The following is a 24356-nucleotide window of genomic DNA, read 5'->3' on the forward strand; positions in this document are numbered from 1 at the left end:
GCCCGGCCCGGCTCCCGGCCCGGCACCATGCCCCCGTCCCCGCGACCCTGGCCCGGCCCCGGCCAAAGAGGCCCCGGCCGAGCCCTCCCTCCCTCCCGATTTTCCCGGACATGCCCGGCTTTTGGGGATTTCCCCCCGGACGGGGATTTGAGCCCCCAAAAGCCGGACATGTCCGGGAAAATCCGGACGTATGGTAACCCTACAAAATGAAGCACGCTGCGGTGGCTGAATATTCACACTAGCTCCCGGTGTGCATGGATCCACTTCCACATAGTTCAGTCTGCAGACAACTAACTGCAACTACACCTCTACCCCGATAGAACGCTGCCCTCGGGAGCCAAAAATCTTACCGTGGTCTAGGTGAAACCGCGTCATAGCGAACTTGCTTTCATCCGCCGGAGCGTGCAGCCCGCCCGGCCCCCGGAGCGCTGCTTTACCGCGTTCTATCCGAATTCGTGTTATATCGGGGTAGACGTGGATAACGTTTCTATTGCCACGTTGGACAGCAACACTTTGTGCTTCAGAGGAAGGTTTCTCACACCAGCCCCGAAGTACACATCTGACAAAGGCTGTTTACATCACAGAACTAACTTCTACCTGCGAATCAGATCTCTTCTCCACGGGGCTAGTGCTTCTCTTCTCCCATGCCAGTGCCCAAGAAGCTAGAGACTTCTGGCTTAGCCAGTCTAACAGGGGCTGGGAGCAGTTTTCAGGCACTCAGGCTGATTTGATCTTAGCAGGCTACCGACAAGAACAGTGTTATCGGCATTTCAGAAGGAGGGCTAAATAGCTGACTCAAGTGCAGCAAGAGAGTAGAATTGATAGAAACTCTTAAACCCAGGAGGGCGGCTGCAGGCTGGCTGAGAGCGAGGGATGGGGCTCGCTAGGGATTGGCAGCATCCACACTCAGGAGCAGACAATGCATCTGATGTGAGATTTCTCTATTCAGCATATTGTCTCTTCTCAAAAACCCCCCAGGGGACAGGCATATGTGTGCGTAGGGTGACCAGATGTCCTTATTTTATAGGGACAGTTCCGATATTTGGGGCTTTTTCTTATATAAGTTCCTATTACCCCTCGCCCCCCGTCCCGATTTTTCACACTTGCTGTCTGGTCACCCTAGGTGTGCTTGAGGGAAAAGATACAGGGAGGATCCGCTGATACAGCAACCTGCCACCCAGGTAGGATTGGGCACAGAATTCACTCCAAAGCCTCTCCAAGGGAGATGCTTATCACCACCTCCGATGCTCCCCAGGGCTTTGACTCTCCCCACATCAATTTCAAACTAACCCGTTTGTCCATTTAAAACCAGCTTTATTGTTTTCACACACACACACCCCCCCCACCATAATCAGAGCAGCTCAACAACCGTTCAAGAGAAGGCAGAACAAGTGACACGTTTGCAGTAGCTTTTCCCAGGCAACAACGAAGTAATTACCCCCCCACATCACATAGCTTGCTGCATGGGCCCAGCTTTGCAGCTTAAGGGTTTCCAGGACTGGTCAGTGTCTACTTCAGATGCCAGCAGGACTTGCATAGCTTTCATTTATCCTTAGAGAACCAGGAGCCAACAGCTGCCCCTACAGATCCTAGTGCAGTGCCCAGCCCAACTTTAGCACCTAGCGAGAGTCCTACAGCACCTGCAAGGGATCAGAGGAACAGCTAGTCAGTATCACTACATTGCACGAGTCCCTGGACACTCCTAGAGGAGTGAAAACTGCTCTTAGTAGTGTAAGTCCAGAGAGACTCCAGAGATCAGTGGAGTCACTCTGGATTTGCACTAGCATGACTGAGAATAGAATCTAGCCCAGAGCCACCAGCTAACCCCTGCCCCTGGCCTCTGCTGATAAGGGATAGACTGCCAGTGAAATCTGAGAATTAACCCTTAATGCTTTCTGCACTAACACAACGGACTCTGCTATTTTAAGACCGCTGGGTGCAGTCTTCTTCCCAAGAACTGCAAGACGCGTGTGGGTTGATCACCTGTTGATCTGTGCGCCTCTGCCTTGGTTCATTTGCATCACTCATTATTGGAGGAGTCCCTGATCAGGGGTACAGTGACCCTAGTACTGTATTTATTACAAACCTGCCAGGGTTTTAGCTCTCGCCTCTCCCCCTCACGACTCCTTCCTAGAGGAAATCAATCCTTTGAGTGTCTAAACCCAAACATGTGGGTTAGTTCTTGTTCCTGCGGTGACCTAAGCACGCACCCCAGTGCAATGTTGGGATGCGTACAGCATCCTTGCCTTAATTTCTGATGGCTTGAGCTGTGGATTCAAGAAAGCACCTCCCTTCCATCCCTCCCGCCCCCATGGTAATCGGGACTTCCACCTTTAGATGCAAATGCTGGAAGGCATGGAGCACGGGGCCTGGCCTGACAGTTTAACAGAAGTTATAAAGCTATACTTGGTAAAATACTGAATACACAACGTGATCAATGCTACTTATTTCGATGAGGTCAGGCCCAGGCTATCCAGACCACCACCATCACCAGCATACTGTTGAGAACATGCAGCACTGCCCCTGCCGGTCACGTGTTAGCAACACGTTTGGTGAAACAATATAGAGACAGACTTTGCTCTTCCTTCTAAAGGAAAGTCAGAGGTTGTGTGGCAGTGGCAGGATCGCAAGGCAGGAGAGCACCAGACACGGGTCTGAATGAGGCTTCACCTTGTAGGCTTACCCGCTGATTGCAGCGTTGCCACAAGGCTCCCAGCAGCCACTCCTCCTCCGTTGGCGATGGCAGCTGATGACATCATCTTGGCAGCGATCGACCCGGCTGCAATGCCTGCTCCAGTGAAGCCTGCTGCCCAGATTGCTACTGGGGCCCCAATGACGGCAACTCCTGCGTTAGAGACACTGCCGTGTTAAGCGGAGCAGTGGCTGGTAGGCCAGGTCTAACAATCGGTATAACTACATAAAAAAAATTCACACTCTAAGCAATGTACTTCTACTGACCTAACCCCCCCGTGTAGACAGCCAGGGCTGCATTAGACTTGCCAGGGCCCCGGGCAGAAGCTAAGGAGCCGAAGCCCGAGTTCTGCCATGCGGGGCTGAAGCCGAAACCCGATCATGTAACTTAGCTTTGCCCCCTGTGGCGTGGGGCCCCAGGCAACTGCCCTGCTTGCTACCCCCTAACGCCAGCTCTGTAAACAGCACTATGTCAAGAGGGGAGCTTCTCCCATCGACACAGCTCCTGCCTCTCGCGGAGGTGGGTGAACTCCGGCAATGGGAGAAGCTCTCCCGTCGGTGTAGTAGCACCTTCACTAAAGCGCTACAGCAGCACCAGTGTATGTGTAGACAAGCCCTTAGACTGGCTCCAGCCAGAACGTCCATGAACCAGCTCCCACCCACAGCTCCCACCAAGCTGCATGTCCTGACCTAGACTCCCAGGAAGGGCTACAGGGAGACTCAACCCAGGCAAGGCAGATCACTAGAACCAGCATGGCTAGGACACCCCATGCCTGGAGGGCCGTCCAGTTCTGCAGAATAGACTCAGCCCCCCATGGGCACACACACGAGTTCAAATGCAGATTTCTGCTCCCCAGGCCAGTGACCCCACTCTTCCTCTGGAGCCGCTGCCCACTCACTGGGACAGAGTCAAGCAGCCAATGAGGTGTCCCTGCTCCCTACGGGCCAGCATGTTCACGCATCTGGAGTCTCTTTGCCACCACTCAGCATGACCCCTGCACTGTCTGCAGGGGGAGAAGCTGTGCCACAAAACTCTGGATGAATTAAGTGCTTTGACTTAGGCCCTTACCTATTCCGACACCTGCTCCAATTGCTGCTCTCTTTGCTTTGCTGCTGGATTCTAGGGAAGGAGAAGATTTGCATCACTACAATGAGATCAGCACATTTTAAACACACACACACGGAGGAAGAAGCCAGCTCCTGGTGCAGCCACCTCCACGGTCCAGGCTTGTTTCTAAATCGCTGTCTAAATGTGCTCCGCTACAATCCTCAGCAAGTACTTCCACACAAAGCAGGCACTTCCAACAGCACACATTTACCCAGCAGATCCACTTCCTGAAGGGTTCCTTTGTCCTCTTTGTTTAGGAAGGTCTCTGACCAGCCCAGAGGAGGAGACTGGGGCAGCAGGAGTGGGAAGATTGTACTCTACTGGCATTCCAGAAACGGTGGTCCAGGTAAAAGCAGCAGAGGAAAGAGGCAGAGAGTTTCAGATGCTGCAGAAAATGCATTACCAGTAGCACTGGATTCTAACCCATACTGAGCACACTCTCCATGAACATCACTCGGAGCGGAGGCCTTCTGTCCTTACACACTTAAAGCAGATTTGCCTCAGTATTGTCTGCTCTGAGGGGTGAAGTAACCATCCACTTAGACCAGCTTAGAATGTTTTTTCTTCCAGCTGTCCCAACAAATTCACCCCACCACTGGTTTCTGCTGTGGAAGTGTATCTACTCTACAGAGCTGCCTTGACTGACCCTATCTCAGTGAACTTCTCCTGATTCAGGCTAACATGCGACAGCGTGACCGTGCCATAAGCCAACAAGTGTGTGCTGTGGCAGGCTGTGACTCCCTGTGTCCGCACTAGCACTGCATCCATTTGTGTTACGCTAAGGCTTCTGGGAGTGTGTCCCAGGGCTCACAGCATCACTACAAACTGCACCGCTCTCCCTAGGCATTGTGGGAGAACTCTGCTCCTCGCCAGGCAGGGATCAGAGACTGCAAAGATCTAAAACCTGGAAACTCCCAAGCTCCACCTAGTTCCAGGAAGCCAGCAGGTGTGGTGGCATGGATCCTGCACAGAGCAATGGCACACTGCTGCTAGTAGCAGTTTTTATAGAGCTACTGACGTCTTGGCGAGAGGCAAGAGAAGCAGGTACAGCCGAAAGCAGCAGTAGGTGTCCCAGTAACAGTCTTGCTCGGAGAATGGCCAGCTGTGATGTGTCAGCTACACGCAGAGCTTCAGGAGAGAACTAAGAAGATAAAGGGGAATGCTTTAGACTGAGTGGGTTCAAGAATCTGAATCTTTACAGGCTACTTTCTACTAGACCTCCAGACCCTGGCAATGAGAGGTGACCTGTACTCTCCCGTGTGCTTTGTATGATGGAGACAATAGTGATTTATAGATGCTGGGGCAAACGGCTCTGTTTTGGTACATCTCGCGAACAAACCAGCATAAGAAAGCTCATTAATTGAATACATGCAAAAGCCAATTTTTTCTTCTAAAATGTGAGGTCTTCCTGGAGAGGGATGTTTCAAAACCCCTTTCTAGTGAAGGATTAGCAGCCGGATTGTCATCGTTAATATGCAACAGAATTTGAAAAGTGCCAGGTAGTTCAGTATGACCAGATGAAGGAGCAGTTTAAATGTTAGTGGTGGTTACTCACTGACAGCAGCAATGCGAATGCTCTTGCTGAATTCTGCAAGTCAAGCTCTCGACAGGCACTGGTGTGCTAAATGCAGCTGGCAGATGTCTCAGCCAAAGATTATTTATTTTACAATTTAAAAAAAAAAAAAAAAAGCAGCAGATTTGGCCATGCTAAAATGTGCAGATTTGTGTGGCTTTCACAGAATTGTGTGTGTCAAAGTTTCAAGAGTCAAAGATGTTTTGACTTTTTAGTTCCACACAATTTTGTTTGTTTAAAAATATAAAGAAAACTCAATCAGAACAAATGTCTCATTCATCCCAAAAACAAAAATTTTGCAACTTTTAAATTCACTGATATTTTAAAAAAAAAAAACAACAAAAGAAAAACAAACCACACACCACCTGGATTTTGGCTCAAACCCTTCTCCCAAAGCAAAAACAAAAAAACAAAAAAAAGGAGTTTTTGAATTGCCAGGATACTGAGAAACCCACCTGGCTCTCAACACCAAGTGGCATGGAGCATGTGACAGAGGTCTGGTCTATACTACCCGCCTGAATCGGCGGGTAGAAATCGACCTCTCGGGGATCGATTTATCGCGTCCCGTTGGGACGCGACAATCGATCCCCGAATCGGCGCTCTAACTCCACCAGCGGAGGTGGTAGTAAGCGCCGCTGACAAAAAGCGGCAGAAGTCGATTTTGCCGCCGTCCTCACAACGGAGTAAGTCGGCTGCAATACGTCGAATTCAGCTACGCTATTCACGTAGCTGAATTTGCGTATCTTAAATCGACTCCCCGCTGTAGTGTAGATGTACCCAGAGAGTAGGTGTTTTAATCAGATACAGGTAGTGAAATTACACATCAGAATAAGGTCTCTCTTTCCCTCCCCTGCACTGTGCGTGAATGCATGGGGTACCACTGCTGTGACATTAGCACATCTGCCTTCCTCATAGCACAGAGGGGATGTCATAGGAGCAGGACTAACGTGTTGTGCACCAGGGAGGTGTTGCCTCATTCCTGACCTTTGGCCATGCTCCCTTCTGCTGCCTGCTTGGCTAACCTTGGACGCTTAAGGGGACATGTGGATACATGATGGGTGCCTGGTTTATGAGCAGAGATTAAATAACTAACTGTGCACTTGTGAACATGCAAAAACCCTGCACTGCTTTGCTTAGTGTGCTATAAAGAGACAATCCAACTGGGTCCTGCTTTTGAGGGGGCTAATTTCACAGCAGGATACTGTGGTTGAACCAGAGCTCCTTTGCCCTCTGCAGTCTGCTAATGGTTTTTCACCCCACTCCACCCCACTTCAAATCCATCTGGGGATGTGCGTGCTGGAGGGGGAGAGGGTGAAAGCTGGAAGCTACTGCCCACCAGGGAAGCTGTATCTGTCATTAGTCATTATTCCCCCCTCTTTGTTCATAGTGTCGCCCCCCTACCCCCATAACAAGTAATGCCAGTGCACGTCCCCCAGAGGCATGGTCAGCACGGGGACTTACTGGGCTTTGGTTCTGATTCTGGTTCCTCCTCTGTGTCCGTCTCAGCCTGTTCCTCTTGGTTTGGCGCCTGCTCAAACAGCTCCTCTGCCTCCTGGGAAGGATCTCCAGCTGGAGGCGATCCCATCTCAGACCAAGGCAGGGCCCAAGCAGCAGGTGCCAGTTCGGCTGAGCCCTCAAGGGTTAACACGTTGTTAATGTAGCCTCACACTCTACCAGGCAGCACGAATGGAGGGAGGAGACACAATAGACACATGGCAGAGGCTGCAAACATTCCCTGTGGAACCTGAATGTGATGATGAACCCAGGCTATCCCGCTGGAGTGCACCACTCCCTCCACTTTCCAAAGTGACGAGTGGTGCATGTGTCTGTGAGACAGAGATCCATCTGACAATGTCACACATCAGCCCAGGGGAAGGTTCAGGTGAGCAAATCCCTCCCCTCCAGGATCCAACCTCAGTGTCCCTGTCTCTCAGGATCCAGCTCCGTCAGTTCCCACTGAGCGAGTACGTGCTTTCTGGGGCACCCACGCACACCCATGCTATTATCACAACAGGGCATTGGCACGGCTAACCCGCCTACTCAGGCTGCAGGTTGCTAGGACAGCTCACCTGCACCCCACAGCTCTACCTGCACAACTCCCTGCCCCAGCTCATTGTTATCATAGTCCAGCCACTGAGCTGCTAATGCTTGGCACGGCTAGTAGAGTGAAGTGCCATCTGGCTGCAAGGAACCACAGCTCTATTGGAGGGGGCTCTGATAACACCTCCAGCCCCCCTCCTTTCTGCTCTTTTCTCTCCCTGCTAGGCTTAGAAAAACATTTCAGGACAAAGCGACACGTTACAGTTTGATGCTTCAGCAGGGCAGCCCAAGAGAAAGGAATGACCCCCACTCCCATCCACGGGTGGCATTCGCAAGCAGGTGCATAGCAGCAGGTGCGTGAACTGGGCATGGTGCTCATGACATCTCAACTGCGCAACCAGGGTGGCACTTGGCCCCTCCCAGCCCTGGGTACGTGACTCAGCTGTGCTTGGGCTCCCACACGCCCGGCAAGGCTGGAACAAGGAACTTTAAGGAAGCTTTTTTTTTTTAGCACCTCAACTGCTAGCAGAGCACCTCATCCTCCCTGATTGAACTAACCTCGTTATCGCCACACTGATTTATACCTGCCTCTGGAGATTTCCATTACTTGCATCTGAAGAAGTGAGGTTCTTACCCACAAAAGCTTATGCTCCCAATACTTCTGTTAGTCTTAAAGGTGCCACAGGACCCTCTGTTGCTTTTTACAGATTCAGACTAACACGGCTACCCCTCTGATACTTGATACTGCTTCTGGCACTTTAAAGGGACAGCAGGAAGCCAGGCCTTTAAGATGAAATTTGCAAACTGCCTGCAATCCACATGGAGTAAAAATAACCCTACACAACCCAGTTTCATCAGGGCAAGTGAAACACGGACAACCAGTCCATGCCAAAAGCCAGCGGTGGATGGGTGGGTGTAGGAGATAGACATCCTGTAACAGCACAAGGATCCTTTAGATGTGTCACAACTCAGGTTTGGCCTCAAGGGTAGACACCAGAGTCTGCTACAAAACCCAAGCCCATTGGAGAAGTTTGCACAGACCCTACAGCCTTGATAACAAATCTGACTGCATTAGCTCCTGCTTCCCAGCCCATCTCAGGGGAGAACACACACAGGAAATGGTACAGCCAATGCAAGGCAGAACTGGATTCAAAACGCTGTTTCAGGTTTAATAATTAAAGGCAGTATTAGTAACTTGGGATAAGGAAATCTGTCTGCTTAAAATAAGGTGTAAGAGGGTTTCTTTCACACAAGACAGTTCACCTTCCATTTCTGTTTAAAATAGTCTCCCTTCCAAACAGCCTTGCTCAGAAGATGCCCCAGCCCCAGATGGAATTAGCTAGGCCACTTGATCATTGCAAATTTCACTTACCGCTGGAGCAGCTGGTCACTAAAGAGAAAACACTCCAGCTCTATACAGGGAGCCCAGCACCCAGCTACAGGGAGTCGGCTTTTATGTGGGAGTCTACGGACAGAGGAATACGCAACCCATCCCAAAGGCCAAGTAAATCATTAGGGAACCCCACCCCTTTAACCTCTCCCTGCTTTACACAGAATTATCAGGACTTATTTATCATTAATGTCCTTAGCACACAAACCCTCCCTCCCCTCTCGAACCTCTCCCCCCTGTGACCAGATGGTATAGTCCATATATGTTCTGATCAGGTGTTTAATTCCAAGGTTGGGCACTATATAGTGAGTGATTAAGGTGGTAACTGTCTGCCCAATAAACATGGTGCAAAGGTGGCCTGCAAAGCGAACAGGAACATGGTGCTTTGTTTCCGTTCTTTATGGCGGATAAAAAGAGCTAAGAGGATTACAAATTCTGGGGTTTTTTTATGTTCGAAATTAAAGTCTTGTTTAGCCTACGTGCAACTGGAAAATGAGTGAAAAGGTGACAGGGCAAGAGGGCAACCGTTTAGCAATCAAGAGAGGAAAAGATTTCGAGTCAGACTGCTTAAGACTTTGTTTGATGTTAATTCTCTATTTAACTCTATTGTCCAATAAGCACTGTGGAGAAAGGACATCTTTAAAGATTCAGCACCCCCACCTCTTTAGTTAAATGTAGGCTCCAACCCAGGGTCCATCTCGTCCAGTATCCTGTCTCCAATAATAACCAGCCCCAGATTCCTCAGAGAAAGGGACAAGAAACCCTGTAGCAGGCTGATGTGGGATACATTGCCCCACAGGAAGTTCTCATCCGAACCCCTAATAGTTAGAGACTGGCTTGAGCCCTGAAGCAGGAGGTTTTCTTATCAAAACTCCGTTTTAGCATTATCTATGTTAGCTCTGTAGATTTTTGTTTCAATCATCCTTTGTGAGGGTCCTGGTCTCAACAACCTCCTGTGGCAGTGAGTTCCACAGTCCAATTAAGTGTTGAACGAAAGACACGAGGCAGTTCCCAGCATATATCCCTGAGAGCCCCAGGGAGTCCTCCAGTGATACCATCACAGCCGATCTTGACACAGCTGATATTTCTAAGGTTAAAAATAAAAAGTGGGCAGACGGAGTAGGGGAGAATCCTTTCAGGCCATCTCTATCCACTGTCAAGAACTGAAAAAGGAACATAAACCAAACTTTGAAACTCCCTTTGCAGGTCACCATTAAATTCCTTTAGAGCTTTCCCTGTTTGAGATCCTGGGTAAACCAAGCTCCCAGGTCAAAAGCTGAAGCTAGCTACTAACCCTGATCCTGCACACGCCCCTCAACATAGGTTTAGCTTTTGTAAGGAGTCCCAGAGGAGGGGTCTCTTGGCAAAGGGAGAGATCTTACCCCAAACCACTGTCCTCCAATGACTCTGGGCGCTCCTGTCTTCCTGCCCCAGGGGAAGGCGAACAAACTGGATCCTATTAAAATACCCTGGTGCCGCCAAGCTGCCCCATTCTCCCACATCTGGTTCTTCCCAAGCATAGCAGGCCCGTAAGACACATGTACGTAGCATGCCGCACACGCGTGCTGTCCGTCGCCTGGTGAGGCTGGTGTATGCGCCACTGCAGCTGGTTGAAGGGGACCAAATCCAGTTCCAAGTTGATCTGGTTCCTTTTTACCAGCCCCAGGGACACACTCTCTCCAGGGCCCAGTCCCACGTCGGGGCTTCTGTCCCCACTAGACGAGTATGAGCCCGTGGTCTTCCTCCAGTGGCGGGATGCAGACCCTGTCCTGAGCCGGTGCCTGCAGGACGTGAGGACCCCAGCCCAAGGATACATACTTCTTAACATTCCATAACGCCGGCTGACTCCCTATGGGCATATGAAGAAGTATGTAGGGTTGGGAGGGAGGGGCTGCTCCTCCAGGCCGTGCACCCGGCAGCCCCCGTTGGTGCTTGGTTTGCTGCTGTCATCCCCTAAGCTGGGTGAGTCGGGCCTCTAGCTGCACGGGCAGGATGCGGTGGGGAGTGTATGAAAATCATTTTCTGGGCCCTTGCTGGGGTGCTGATGCTCTGAGGGGCAAGCCCTCACATGTACCAGCTCCCTGTAGCATGCACGGGGCTCGCCAGCCAGGATCAGCACCTACCGCCATCTCAAGGCTGCCTTCCAGTGCTCCTCCTGGTCTGGACAAACCCCATCTCCTGGAGACTCCGAGGCAGCTGCTCCCACTTCCCCCCTGCTCCAGCTCCTGCCCTGGGAGGCCTGTTCTGGACCCTGAAAAGAGAATGCAACGAAACAGCAGCTTTAGAGACTGGGGGGATGGGGGGGGCTCTGTCCCTTTGCCCTGTTTTGTGAGCACCCTTGGGGCAGGAGGGAGCCGGGAGCGCCTGATGGCGGGTCTGCCCCCCACCCTGAAATGGCGAGTGCCCTTGGGCTCACGCTGGAGGTGGGGGGTATTGGGGCTGTTGTATCCCCCCCTCGAGCACAAAGCTCTCAACAAAGCCACATGGGAGACTGAGGGGCAAACCCAGGGCCTGTGCCCCTCAGATCTGGCTCTGGCATGTCTCTGGCTGATCAGGCTCCACCCTGTGGTGCTGATTCACTCTGCCAGGCTGCCAGCCTCCGGGCTGCACTGGGGAGGATGGGGGAGCTGCAGAGGGTCCAGGCCTAGGAAACAGGGCAAATAACGAAGGGACTCGGCCCTGGAGACCCTGCTCCAAACTCCTCCCAAAGTACTTGTGGTTAGGGAGCCTCGCTGCGCCGATTTTGCCCATCCCTCGTTCCCAGTCTCCAGCCCATGTTCCTTTCTGTCTGCCCACTGGGGCCAGCCCCTTCCCCTCTCTGTGCCTCAGTTTCTCTCTCTGTAAAACGAGGATCACAGGTCTCTCGCTGTCCCAAGTGGCATTTTGTCAGGCTTCATTCAACGTTTGCAAAGCACTGTGGGATCCTCTGCTGGCAGGTGCTATACAAAGGCAAAGGAGTTCTACAGCCTGGCTGCTGCCATGGGTGTGGGTGTGTCAGTGCGTGCACACACGTGTGCATGGATGTGTAGGAAATGTGCACCGCTGCCCCCCATTGAATAGAATCAGACTGCTGCAATGTGTTTCATTGTCCCTATAGCGCTAACACTCAAAGACGTTTAGGCCTGTGCTTTCAGAGCAAGATTGAGTTCTATCCCCGACCCTGAGAGTGGCTGCAATGCCCAGGATGGCGTCCAAGGTCCCGAACCGGTCAGAGATTGGTTGCAACGTGTGTTACCTTCTCCCCACCATCTCCATTCAACGTAACTTCCCCAAAGTGATCTGGCTACATTAAAACCCTTCTCTGAACCAGCCTCATTTTTCATGGGACGACGACATGTTTTTACCAACCACGCTAAAAGCTCCACGTCCCACCAGCTCCTCTCCGCTCAGGAACGTTATTCATTTGTCAGCTCTAAATGCTATTGATTCCTTCCCGGTGGCGGAGCAGGGACAAGCGAGTCGGGTTGTAAAGGCAGAGAAAGAGGGAATGTCTCCTGTGTAACCTCTCCAGGCTGCCAGGGCAACTCTGGCCCGAGCGGCATGGACTGTAACTGGAGCTACATCAAGGGGATTACGTTACCCACCTGGGGACGAGGGGGGCAGGATGGGCTTGGCTGAAACAACGGCGGTGAGACATGCTTGGAGTCTGACGTTTGCCTGTGGGAGAGGCTGGGGGGGAAGGGCTTAGGGGTGGGGAATGACTGGCTACAGAGACCCTCTCGGTCATGAGTTCAAATGCAGCAGTGGGCTGCAGCTTGGAACATCGTACCACCCCAGTGAGCGTGCAAAATGAGGCGCTTAGTGGAGACAGGAGGGTCATCCTAACTGGGCTCTGGGCAGGTGGCTTATGCTAGTGTTACAAGCGTGCTCCGTCTGCACAGCTGTAAATAGACGCGGTGCCAGCAGATGGCGCTCTGGAACATGCAGCCTAGTGCCTGGGTTTTGGGGGCCAATCAGACTTGCCGTCGGGTCCGTTAGGCGCTGATATAACGAGCGGGGACTCCCAACAGACACCCGGTTACTTTCAGGGTGTTCTCAAGTGCCTGTTTCACTGTCATTCACGCTAATTCTCTGCCTTTCATGGGAGCAGCTCGAAGCACTTTGCCTGTGTCATTAACAAACTAAGCTTTGCAGCACACCTGCCAGGGAGATGTAGGCCTCATCCTACACTGCAGTGAGTGCGGCCACCTCTGGGGCAGAACACAGCAGCAGCTCGGCAATACAGGGCACCCCCGCTCAGTGGTTTAGAACAGGAAGTAAAGAGATGGACTTTCTAGAAACGACAGGGGAGCCGGAGCTGTTTGGCTGGCTGCCGTGGCTCTGTGAGATGGATGCAATTCGTAGTGGCCCATCCCATCCGTTGGCTGCCACAGCAGAGAGGCTGTGAATTTACTGAGCCAGAGACTGGACTTCCCGCCAGACATAAAGGGGCTGCCTCCTGGCCCAGGGGCGAGTGGCCTGCACTGTCCCTGCCACGACTGCACCTGCAGAGCTGGGGTTGCCGGGCTGGCACCGCTCATCGGCATGAGAAACAAACCTCGTCCATTTCTGTCCAGGGCCGGGAGCGGCCGAGGGGCCTTGGCTGCGTTTGACTCAAATGGCAGAAGAACAGCTTGGGCAGCCAAAGAGACTCCTGGAGGCTCGAGGGCTCAGGGTTGCCGTTGGGCTGGCTGAGGGTCCAAGCAAATTGTCTCTCCCCACAGCAGGAGGAGGAGCTGCTTCCCCGAGCCAGGGAGAGGAGGGGGAGGCTTGCCCCTGCCGTTAGCTGGGCTCCCCCCGTTCCAGGCCTTGCTCTCTCTCTCTCTTCCTGGCTCCTTACAGAATGCGGGGGGGGGGGGGGGGGCAGGCCAGGGTTAAGGGGCAGCAGATACTGTATATTCAGGGAAGGACAAACAGTGCGAGGAAGCTGCACTTCCCTGCGCAGCCAAGGAGCCGGGGGCTGGAGCAGGGGCTAGTGTGACCCCGGGAAAGCAAAGGGATGAATTCAGTTCTCCCGAAAGCAAGGGACAGAGCCAGCTACAGAGCAGGGGTGTGCTGGCAAGCTTTGCCAATGCCCCTCAATCCCAACCCCTAGTCTCCTTCTATCCAGCCCCTGGGCTCCCCTCACGCCCAGTTCTGCCAGTGCCCCTCAACCCTGAGCCATAGTGCCCCTGTGACACCAGTCCTGCGCCCCCCAGCTCTGCTGATACCCCTCAGTCCTGACTACAGCCCCTGTGACCCCAGTCCTGTGCCCCCCTCGGCTCCGCTGATACCCCTCAGTCCTGACCTACAGCCCCTGTGACCCCAGTCCTATGCCCCCCAGCTCTGCTGATACCCCTCAGTCCTGACCTACAGCCCCTGTGACCCCAGTCCTGAGCCCCTCAGCTCTGCTGATACCCCTCAGTCCTGACACACACCCCCTGCGACCCCAGTCCTGCGCCCCCCAGCTCTGCTGATACCCCTCAGTCCTGACTACAACCCCCTGCGACCCCAGTCCTGTGCCCCTCAGCTCTGCTGATACCCCTCAGTCCTGACTACAGCCCCCTGTGACCCCAGTCCTGCGCCCCCCAGCTCTGCTGATACCCCTCAGTCCTGACACACAGCCCCTGTGACCCCAGTCCTGTTCCCCCCAGCTCTGCTGATACCCCTCAGTCCTGCGCCCCCCAGCTCTGCTGATACCCCTCAGTCCTGACACACAGTCCCTGTGACCCCAGTCCTGCGCCCCCCGGCTCTGCTGATACCCCTCAGTCCTGACCCACACCCCTCTGCGACCCCAGTCCTGTGCCCCCCAGCTCTGCTGATACCCCTCAGTCCTGACCTACAGCCCCCTGCGATCCCAGTCCTGCGCCCCCCAGCTCTGCTGATACCCCTCAGTCCTGACCCACACCCCTCTGCGACCCCAGTCCTGCGCCCCCCAGCTCTGCTGATACCCCTCAGTCCTGACCCCCAGCCCCTGCGACCCCAGTCCTGTGCCCCCCAGCTCTGCTGATACCCCTCAGTCCTGACTACAGCCCCCTGCGACCCCAGTCCTGTGCCCCCCAGCTCTGCTGATACCCCTCAGTCCTGACCCACACCCCCTGCGACCCCAGTCCTGCGCCCCTCAGCTCTGCTGATACCCCTCAGTCCTGACTACAGCCCCCTGTGACTCCAGTCCTGTGCCCCCCAGCTCTGCTGATACCCCTCAGTCCTGACTACAGCCCCTGCGACCCCAGTCCTGCGCCCCCCAGCTCTGCTGATACCCCTCAGTCCTGACCTACAGCCCCCTGTGACCCCAGTCCTGTGCCCCCCTCCAGCTCTGCTGATACCCCTCAGTCCTGACCTACAGCCCCCTGTGACCCCAGTCCTGTGCCCCCCTCCAGCTCTGCTGATACCCCTCAGTCCTGACCTACAGCCCCCTGTGACCCCAGTCCTGTGCCCCCTTCCAGCTCTGCTGATACCCCTCAGTCCTGACCCACACCCCTCTGCGACCCCAGTCCTGTGCCCCCCAGCTCTGCTGATACCCCTCAGTCCTGACCTACAGCCCCTGTGACCCCAGTCCTGTGCCCCCCCAGCTCTGCTGATACCCCCTCAGTCCTGACCTACAGCCCCTGTGACCCCAGTCCTGTGCCCCCCTCCAGCTCTGCTGATACCCCTCAGTCCTGACACACAGCCCCTGCGACACACAGCCCCTGCGACCCCAGTCCTGCGCCCCCCAGCTCTGCTGATACCCCTCAGTCCTGACCTACAGCCCCTGTGACCCCAGTCCTGCGCCCCCCAGCTCTGCTGATACCCCTCAGTCCTGACACACAGCCCCTGCGACCCCAGTCCTGTGCCCCCCAGCTCTGCTGATACCCCTCAGTCCTGACCTACAGCCCCCTGTGACCCCAGTCCTGCGCCCCCCAGCTCTGCTGATACCCCTCAGTCCTGACCCACACCCCTCTGCGACCCCAGTCCTGTGCCCCCCAGCTCTGCTGATACCCCTCAGTCCTGACTACAGCCCCCTGTGACCCCAGTCCTGTGCCCCCCAGCTCTGCTGATACCCCTCAGTCCTGACTACAGCCCCTGCGACCGCAGTCCTGCGCCCCCCAGCTCTGCTGATACCCCTCAGTCCTGACACACAGCCCCTGTGACCCCAGTCCTGCGCCCCCCAGCTCTGCTGATACCCCTCAGTCCTGACTACAGCCCCTGCGACCCCAGTCCTGTGCCCCCCAGCTCTGCTGATACCCCTCAGTCCTGACACACAGCCCGTGCTATTCCAACCCGGAGCCTCTCAGGGCACCTCTCGAATCCTGCTGAACTTCACCGTTCCGCAAGGGTGGGAGAAACCCACCACTAGGTCTTGGTTGAGCCCGGCAAACGCCCTCTGCTATCATACACGATAACCTCGCCCCCTGCATGGCCTAATCCCCACATGAGACCTCCTCTCCCCGAGGCAAAGGAGAGCAGGACGAAAATGTGGATGCGGCAGAACTGCTCCCTTGTTTCCCTAATGCAGAGTAAGCAAAATCCAAGCCTGCACTTAGCCCCTGGCTGGGGAGGGCGAGCGAGGGAGCAGGGACCTAGAAAGTCCTGGCGAGCGCTAAACTTCAGAGAAACAGGCTCTGTTTCAACCAGGAGCCAGAGGCGACGTGGGGGCTCCCGTCACGCAGCGGAGGCGGGGGTGGGGAGGGGTTTTCCCTGGTTCCAGTAATAAGCCAGTTTATACCTGTTTGACTGGACCCCAAATTGTCTCTGAGCCCAGCACGGAGCTGACAAGCTCCTCCAGGTTCCCCTCCTGGCTCAGGAATCTTTGTACCGTGTGTCATTTGTGTCCTGTGCCGGGACCCTTGGGCCGAAGCAGAGCTGTAGTGAGATCCCCAGGCTGGTGGCAGGGCCACTGGGTTTCTCCTGGAGGTTTTCACTCAGGATTCGTCCAGTCTCACTGCTGCTTATTCATAAAGGGGAAGGCCGGTCTGATGCTTAAAACACAGATCTGGGAGCTAGGACTCCTGGGTTCTTTTTTTCTGGCTCAGGGAAGGAGGGAAGTTTAATAGTTGGAGCAGGGAACTGGGTTCTCCTGTGTGGATCAGACAGGGCCCTTAGGATATTTAGCACCGTAGAGTTACCTAGTTGTAACCCAGAGGCTGAGATGACCATCAGACAATGTCACACCTCAGCCCAGGGGAAGGTTCAGGGGAGCGAATCCCGCCCCTCCAGGATCCAACCTCAGGGTCACTGTCTGCTCGGACATGACAACGATGAACCCCCCCCGCTGACTCTATAGGTGTTATAGACAGATTTATAGATTGACTCTTCAGCGGGGGGTGAATCAGCCGAGTTCCATCGGCGCCGGTGGAGCTCCGCTGCTTCACATTAGCTGAGCGTCTCTTCCTCTGGGCTGAGTTTTGACGCCCTCAGCAGCCAGACGCTCCTGTCGTGACACTTTGGGGCAGATTTTCACAAGAGCCCCACGCCCGGCGTGTGCCCAATGCGCTGGACTCTTTGGGAAATCTGGCCCACGTGCTAACGCATTGGGTAGGGTTAGTGTTCCACTGAACAAGGACCCCAGATCTATCCACTGCTTGCATTGCAGACTGAAGAAGGAAAACATGGGTACGCCTACACTGGGGTCCCGGGGTGCGACATACCAGAGCCAGCTTTAATCCAACTAGCTCAGGGCCCGGAGCAGTGAAGCTGCAGCAGCAGGAGATTCAACCCACTCGGAACCCTGGCTAATAACTCGTAGGGCTGGCCCGCGCACTGCTCCACTACCTGAGCTAGCTAGATTAACGCTAGCGCGGGCCTGTCAGCCTGCACTCCAGTCACACCCCGTGTCTGTAGTCTAGACACATCCAGAGATTTACTACATGGGCTATTAGTAGCGTACTCCTGGCATGTTGCATACCGGAAGGCTTCTATGTTAACTGAAATTTGCACCTCCTTATAAGGTTGTTTCAGATGCATGCATCATGCTGAAAAGCAATCCCACCTCCCCCCTTTCTGCTCTCAACACCGAGCAGAAGACTGGTTTGCCAAACTGCACCCACAACCCAGGTTTCTCTCTTGTTGGCTAGGCAGAATGGGCTAGTCATGAAAGCACCAGAGGGGCATTCAAGAAATGTGGTGCCAGTTCCTAACTCTGCCACAGACTCTTGTGTGTGACCTTGGGCAAGTCATTTCACCTCTCTGTGCCGGGGTTCCCCGTCTGTAACATGGGGAGGACGCTGCTGGACGGGTGAAAGCTGGGCATGATTGTGAAGTGCTCAGAGACTACGGTGGTGAGGGTCAGATCCATCCTCTGGCCTGGGTTATGCAGGAGATCAGACGAGATCTAATGATCTCTGCTGGCCTTAAATCAGAGCCCAGTTAGATAGGAATCTACGGTCTGAGCTGTGCAAATCACCGAGATTCCTGAACCGCTAGAAACCCAAGACTCATCTGTTAAACCAGCTCTTCCTGCTTCCACAGCCGAGGAAGCTTTGAAATACTGAATTTGAATTCTCTCTTTGACATCACGCCCAGGCGGGGCACATGGGGTGGGAGATTCATTTGCCTTCCTTCTTTCACTGCTTGCAAGGTTAAAAGTAAACAAACAAAACCAAGAACCAACACCCCCCACCCCCACCACCCCGCCTCTGTTTTATTCAGGATGTGGGTGCAGGAAATATTTCATATTTCTTAAGGCTGCCTTAGTGAGGCGAAAGGCACACGTTTAACAGGGCTGGGGACCTATTTCTAGCTTCCCTTAGCTGTGAGATTATAAAAACCAGAACCCCCAATAATTGTGTGTTTATTATCCTAACACAGACCTTGGCTCTGCCAGCCGGGGCGCTCAGGCCAGGAGAACAGAATTCAAAGCCCAAAACATTTCCTCTTTCTTTGCACAATTAACTCCTAGCGCAGGTCATTTTTTCTGCCTCAGTTGGTAACTATGAGAGATCCTGCCTCAGTCTGGCCAAGTGCTGTCTGCCGGGAGCACAACAAATGTTCCTGTGAGTCACATGGCTCAGACATAGAGCTGTGTTAGCTCAAAGGCTGGGCTTGTGGTTAAGACACTACCTGGGGACTCAGGAGATCAGAGCTCAATTCCCAGCTCTGCCACTGCCTCTCTGTGTTACCCTGGGCCAGCCACTTGGTCTCTCTGTGCCTCAGTTTCTCCCATCATTAAATGGGGATACTAGTTCTTCCTTTGTCTTGTAAGCACTTCAGGGCAGGGACTGTCTGTACAGCACCTAGCACAATGGGGCCCTGATCGCAGCTGTAATACAAATAACAGCTGGAGGCATTTGCAATCCCTGTGGCTTTTCCCCCAAAAAGTCTATTGGCCTTTTCCCAAAAATCTGTGCTGAGCCTTGGGAACTAGGCGTGAAATCCACAGCACCCTGTGACCCTCCAGACAGACAAATCGAGAGACTCTTTGTTCCAGAGAAAACCAGCTGCACCGTTTACCCCTAACGTTTGTGTAGACAATAGACCTCCATGGTTTGTCATAGACTCGACCCTAAGACCTTGGTGTCACGCTGTCACACCCACTCTTCATTTAAAAAAAAAATCAGTTTCACAACAGCCTTTCTAGCTCCATCCCTTGCCTCCACTCGCTCTGTCACCCTGTGCCCCAGCCACTGCCCTGTTCTGTGCCTCAGTTTCCCCAGCTGTAAAATGGGTGGGGTGGTGGTGGAATGACTTAAACACCTACCTCTCAGGGATGACTTGAGGCTTCGGTTCCAATGCACTGTGGGATCCTCTTACAGCTGGGGCGCGAGCACCATGGCCCCACTCACTCGGCCTCTCGAGCGTTCTCCCTGTCAAAGCGACATTTGGAGTTCAATATTGAGGCTGGGGACGGCACCAGGGGCTCATGCTCCCCCCACATCCCACGCTAGCCAAGGTCCCAATGTGGCGCCCATCACCGTAGTCTCTGAGCCCCTCCCAGCCTTAGCCTCCCAGCCCCCCCCCTCCTCCCATGAGGCTGGGAAGTGCTATTACCCCATATACAGGCCAGAGCAGGGATCTGACTGCTGCTCTGCCACATGCAGGCTAGAGTCCTAACCATGGGCCCTCCTGCCTCTGCAGACCCAGTGCGGCCTTTTGGGGTTCAGCCGCGAGGACAATCGGGCACTGCAAGATCCCGGGGACTCACACGCCTCCTCCTCCCTAAGGGCCAGAACCTCAGTGGGTGTAAATCTCTAATCCACCGAGCAGCACTGCTTTATACCAGCCAAGGATCAGGCCCGGGGGCCACTTGCTGGATTTATTTGAGCACTGACGAGCTCATGAAACTCCTGGAGGGGGAGCTGCCATCCGGGGCGGGGTGGGGGGGGGAAGGGGTTCGGAGCCACAGAGCAGAGCAAGGTCAAGGGGGTGGGGGCCTCATGCAACTTGGTGGAAATCACTGGGGGAGGGACCTGCTCCCTGGCTCCAATTCTGTTCCCACCCTGGTGTAAATCAGGAATAATGCTGCTGGAGCCAATGAGGTTGCACTGATTGCAGGGGAGATTTGGGCCCATTGGGCTGGGAATGTTTGGACCTAGGGAATGGATGGCTGGGATGGACCCCCTACCCCAGCGCTCCCCCCTTGCAAATAAATCCCTGGCTCCAAGGCACGATGGGTGACGTTAGCTCCTGCGCAGAGGCTGAGGTGTCACTTTCGTCACACAGCGCATTGCCCCGAGCCAGTCCCCCGAGGCCCCTGCCAGCACTGAGCAAAGGGCACAGAGGACTTTGGAGCAAGGGAAAGTCAGAGCAGACTGCCCTTGCCTCTGCAGAGCTCTGTGAGTGTGTGTGTCAGACTGAGTGTGTGTGTCTGTCTCCTTCTCTCTCGCTGGAAGGGGTTGCTATAGCTGGGCCCACCACTGCCCCCCTCCTTTCCCCTTGGCACCCCATCCTACCTGTGCAAAGGGGGTGCGGAGGGCTCTGGCTCCGTGTTCCCCGCTCAGGGCAGCGTCTCGCCCTGCTTTCCTGGCTGGCACGAGGTACAACGCTGTGCAGCGTGGGCTCTCACAAGCCCGGCCCGGAGCTGCCTGCGCTTCCCCCGCTCCCCAGCATGGGCAGGGAGGGGTTGCTGGGGCAGTCCTGCCCCTCCGTTATTCACCACGGGGCAGGAGGGGCTGGAGGCGACGGCACTAAGAGATACACGCGCCCCCACCCATTCCCTGCCCCAACAGCGCCTTTAGCCCTGGTCTCAGGCACTCTGGGGTCAGGGATGCTGGAAGGGCCAAAGTTAGCAGAGCCATTCTAGGCTGGAGGGACGGCTTGCCACCCTCAGCGCGGGCCATGCTGCCCAAGGGCACTGACCGAGAGCCGCCTCCCCCCACACCCTGGTTCCTGCTCTCAGCTGTGGTGCACATTAACTGAGCAGAAGCTGGCTCTTCACAGAGGCTGGGCAGGCAGAGGGGAGCCTCTGGCAATACCAGCTGCTGGGCCAGGGCTCTCTGCCAGATGGCAGGTCACCCCAGGCTCCTCTTTGGCCATTGTATCTCCCAAGGACAGGAAGTGACTTGCCCAAGGTCACCTATCAAATTGGTGCTAGAGCTGGGAATAGAACCTAGGAGTCCCGACTCCCAGCCCCCGCTGCGCTAACCACTAGACCCCACTTCCTTCCAGAGCCAAGGATAGAACCCAGGCATCCTGATTCCCAGCCCCCACCCTTGGAGCAGGAGGAGCTGAGCTCTCCGGCTGCTGGAGGAGTTGGGCGCCTGGGGATTGTTGTCTGAGCCCCAGCCTGGAGGGGCCGAGCAGGGGGCGTTTGGGTCTGGGGGAGGCCGCAGAGCGGGGTCCAGAGTCAAGGTGGAATTGCGGGGAGGGGAGATTGATTCAATGGCACCAAAACGGGGGAGCTTGCCCCTAAACACCCCTTCTCCTGAGCTGGAGAACGGACCCTTGGAGCGCTGGGTGCAAGCCAAACACAGGCCCCACTCCTCCCCCTGCGAAGAGGCCTGGCCGGGCCCGTGTCTGATGGGGCTGGTTTTCAAGCGCCCCATGAGGAGCAGCAGTGGTCTGGCTGAGGAAGATGGGCACAGCACAGCCCCCCGGGCCCAGAGCCAGGGCTGCAGCCCTCTGGGCTCCGGGGACGGGGCAGGTGGGCCCACGAGACCGTTTGGTCCCAGTGGCACGTTCGCCAGAGCAGGCGGTGCGGCCTCAGGCGAGCAGTGACTCAGCACCGGGCAGACAGTGACCACACGTGCTGCATCTCTCTGCAAGGAGCTGCCGGGTGCCAAATATGCACTTACTGCGCGGCTGACCCAGCTTCCGGGAGCTTGGGAGAGCAGCCGCTTCTGGCAGACAAGATGCTGCTTGGCCTCTGGAGCCAGGGCCATCCCGACAGTGCACCCCGCCCCAAGCGGCTGGCGTTACCCCAGGGAGGGATCTGGCTCTCTCTGGCTGCAGCCCCTGTGGTCTTTGGGCTGTTGGCTCCCAGCTCCCAGGACTGAAATCTGGGCCTGGCCCAAGCCCCAGCTGCAGAGGGGATGGGGCAGCTCTTCCTGCACCAGGCAAGGGGCTGGGGTGCCCTGCACACTCCAGGCTCCCCCTCTCCTGCCTTCACAGGAGGTGACCATATTTCCCAAAGGGAAAACAGGACACCGTGGTGGGGCTGGCCCATGGGGCTAGCCTGAGGTCTCCCCCCCACCACAGGGCTGGCCCGAGCCCCCCTTCTGCACGGGACAGGCGTCACTGCTCGCCAAAGCTCTGCCTGCCCCCCGCACGAGGCTGGGGCTGACATCGCTGCTTGCTGGAACCCTACCTGCCCCCCCTGAGCCTTGCCTTCCCCCCCCACAGGGCTGGCATCACCGCTCCCCCCCGTTCCTCCGCACCCCACTTTTTTGATACAAAAGGGGCATTGGTCCTGTTTGCTCTTCCCAACTGATGGAGTGGACAAATGACCGCTTTTGCCAAAAGTCAGGATGGCCGGGACAGGGCTTAAAAAAGGGACTATCCTGGCCACAACAGGACCTATGGTCACCCTACCCCACTGGCAGAGATCCACGCTGTGACCTTGGAGTGGCCCCTGGGCCTGACTCTGCCCAGACAACAGCAGCTTAACCCTTCCCACTGGCCTGCCTCTGCAGTGCCGCTCAGGAAGGAGAGCACCTCCTGCCCTGCATCAGCAGCACCTGCCCCCACAACACACACACACACACACACACACACACACACGGCAGCCTGCAGCAAACCCAGTGCACCCCCTCTCCTCCCCAGCCCCACTGGGCTGAGCTCTCTGCCGCCTGCTCTGGGAGTTTGGCACTGCTCTGACGGCAGGCTCAATGCCAGACCCTCCCCTCCACCTCAATGCAGCCATTCACACCCTGGATCAGGCCCTCAGCTCACCCCAGAGTTCATTGCCCTTCCCCCAGGAGAGGAGCGCTGCAAAGGCCAAGGAAGAGGAGGATGTGATACCAGAATGCCTAGGACAGGGCACACGCAAGTGAGCAGCAGGTCTCCCTGGGTGCGAGTGCGAGGGGAACCAGCCCAGGACATTTGGGTGCACTAGTGAAGATCCCCGTGGCTAATTGATGCTAGTGGACACAGGTGGGCGTGCATGTGAGACACTGCCATGAGTGGCCAGGTCGGTGTACCCGCATACGTGTGACACTGTGTGCGCAGAGCACGGCAGGGATGTCTCTGTCTGCTCACAACAGCACCCCCAATGGCCCGGCTGGCACAGGAAATGGCCCTGGCAGGCCGGAGCCTGGTTTGGGGAGCTCTGCGCTTTCTTTCCATTTGTTCACAGCTCCGTCCCCCAGCTGATCACGATTGTTTTGCTAAAGGGATGGCTGTCCCCTCCCGCCCCAGGAATCTCTGCCATGCTCCTGCCCCGAGAGGGCTCTGGCTAGAGGGGCAGCGGGTGCCTAGGGGAATGTGACACCACAATCAGGTGCCTGGCTCACGGAGGAACAAGGGTTAGGGGCTGAGCTGGGACTTGGGAGCCCAGTTCTGGCACAGGCTTCCTGCAAGCTGGGGCCCTTCGACCCAGCTCTGTAAGGGGCCCAGGAAAGCCACAGGGACGGAGACGCCTGTGTGTCACTGACAGGCACTGGGCCCGAACCCTGTTCCCCACCTGATTTGTTACGTGGGGAGCAGCCAGAGCTGGGGGAGCCAGGCACGCTTTGGGCAGGGCCAGCCTGAGCTTCCTCCCCGCAGCTGTGGCAATGCCCCTCCCTCCCCACACAGTCTGCAGACAAGGCCTCCATAGCCCCCAGCATCCCCTCTCGTTCCAGTCATGGGCTCCCCCCACAGCTCAGTGCATTTCAGTCCTGACCCGCACCCCGCGCCTCTGCCGTTGCCCCTCACTCCCGACCCACAGCCGCCTGCTGTCCCAGCTTTGCCGCTATCCCTCGGAGCCCAGCACCGGCCATGCAGAGGAATCCTGCTCTGACCTTGGCTGTGGGGGCAGGGGTGAGACCTGGTGACCGTGGAGGGGACAGGAGCCTGGGCCGAGTGGCTTAGGAGAGCAGCGCGGGCTCTTCGCTTCCTTTCAGGGATGTGGCATCCTTTGCACGGGGCTGGCCCCCAGGCAGGTCTTGCCCAGACTTAAGCACAGAACTCACCCACTCTGCAAAGCCAGATGTTTGCATCTGGCAGCCTTCCACTGCCCCAGCCCCAGCCCTCTCTGCCAACCT

General features: G+C 55.7%; 2 protein-coding genes across 2 annotated transcripts in view; both read right to left on the reverse strand.

Annotated features, from left to right (window-relative positions):
- Positions 1-24356, reverse strand: part of LOC128827738 (uncharacterized) — a 35721-nt gene that overhangs the window by 8041 nt on the left and 3324 nt on the right. The window contains exons 3-5 of the mRNA XM_054011819.1: positions 19436-19541; positions 10926-11053; positions 6834-7042 (exon numbers count right to left, since the gene is read on the reverse strand). Coding sequence (XP_053867794.1) covers positions 6834-6957 — 124 coding nt within the window. The 5' untranslated portion in view covers positions 6958-7042; positions 10926-11053; positions 19436-19541. The remainder of the gene's footprint in view (positions 1-6833; positions 7043-10925; positions 11054-19435; positions 19542-24356) is intronic.
- LOC128827739 (interferon alpha-inducible protein 27-like protein 2A) lies at positions 1292-10384 on the reverse strand. Its single transcript, XM_054011820.1, has 4 exons — positions 10185-10384; positions 3761-3811; positions 2684-2845; positions 1292-1640 (listed from the first exon to the last, which is right to left on the reverse strand). Exons 1-4 carry the CDS (start codon positions 10351-10353, stop codon positions 1543-1545), a joined length of 480 nt encoding a protein of 159 aa, XP_053867795.1. The 5' UTR covers positions 10354-10384; the 3' UTR covers positions 1292-1542.

Source organism: Malaclemys terrapin, chromosome 22, assembly GCF_027887155.1.
Source record: "Malaclemys terrapin pileata isolate rMalTer1 chromosome 22, rMalTer1.hap1, whole genome shotgun sequence".
In the NCBI taxonomy this organism is placed as follows: domain Eukaryota; kingdom Metazoa; phylum Chordata; order Testudines; family Emydidae; genus Malaclemys; species Malaclemys terrapin.

Bases quoted from the DNA above. Each gene is read 5' to 3' on its own strand.
- LOC128827739 (XM_054011820.1), bottom strand. From the start codon at position 10,353: ATGCTACGTACATGTGTCTTACGGGCCTGCTATGCTTGGGAAGAACCA. The intron at 3,812-10,184 runs GTAAGATCTCTC...CTCCTTCCCTAG, and splicing joins TTGGAGGACAGTGGTTTGGG to AATCCAGCAGCAAAGCAAAG. The intron at 1,641-2,683 runs GTAAGCCTACAA...GATCCCTTGCAG, and splicing joins GGCAACGCTGCAATCAGCGG to GTGCTGTAGGACTCTCGCTA.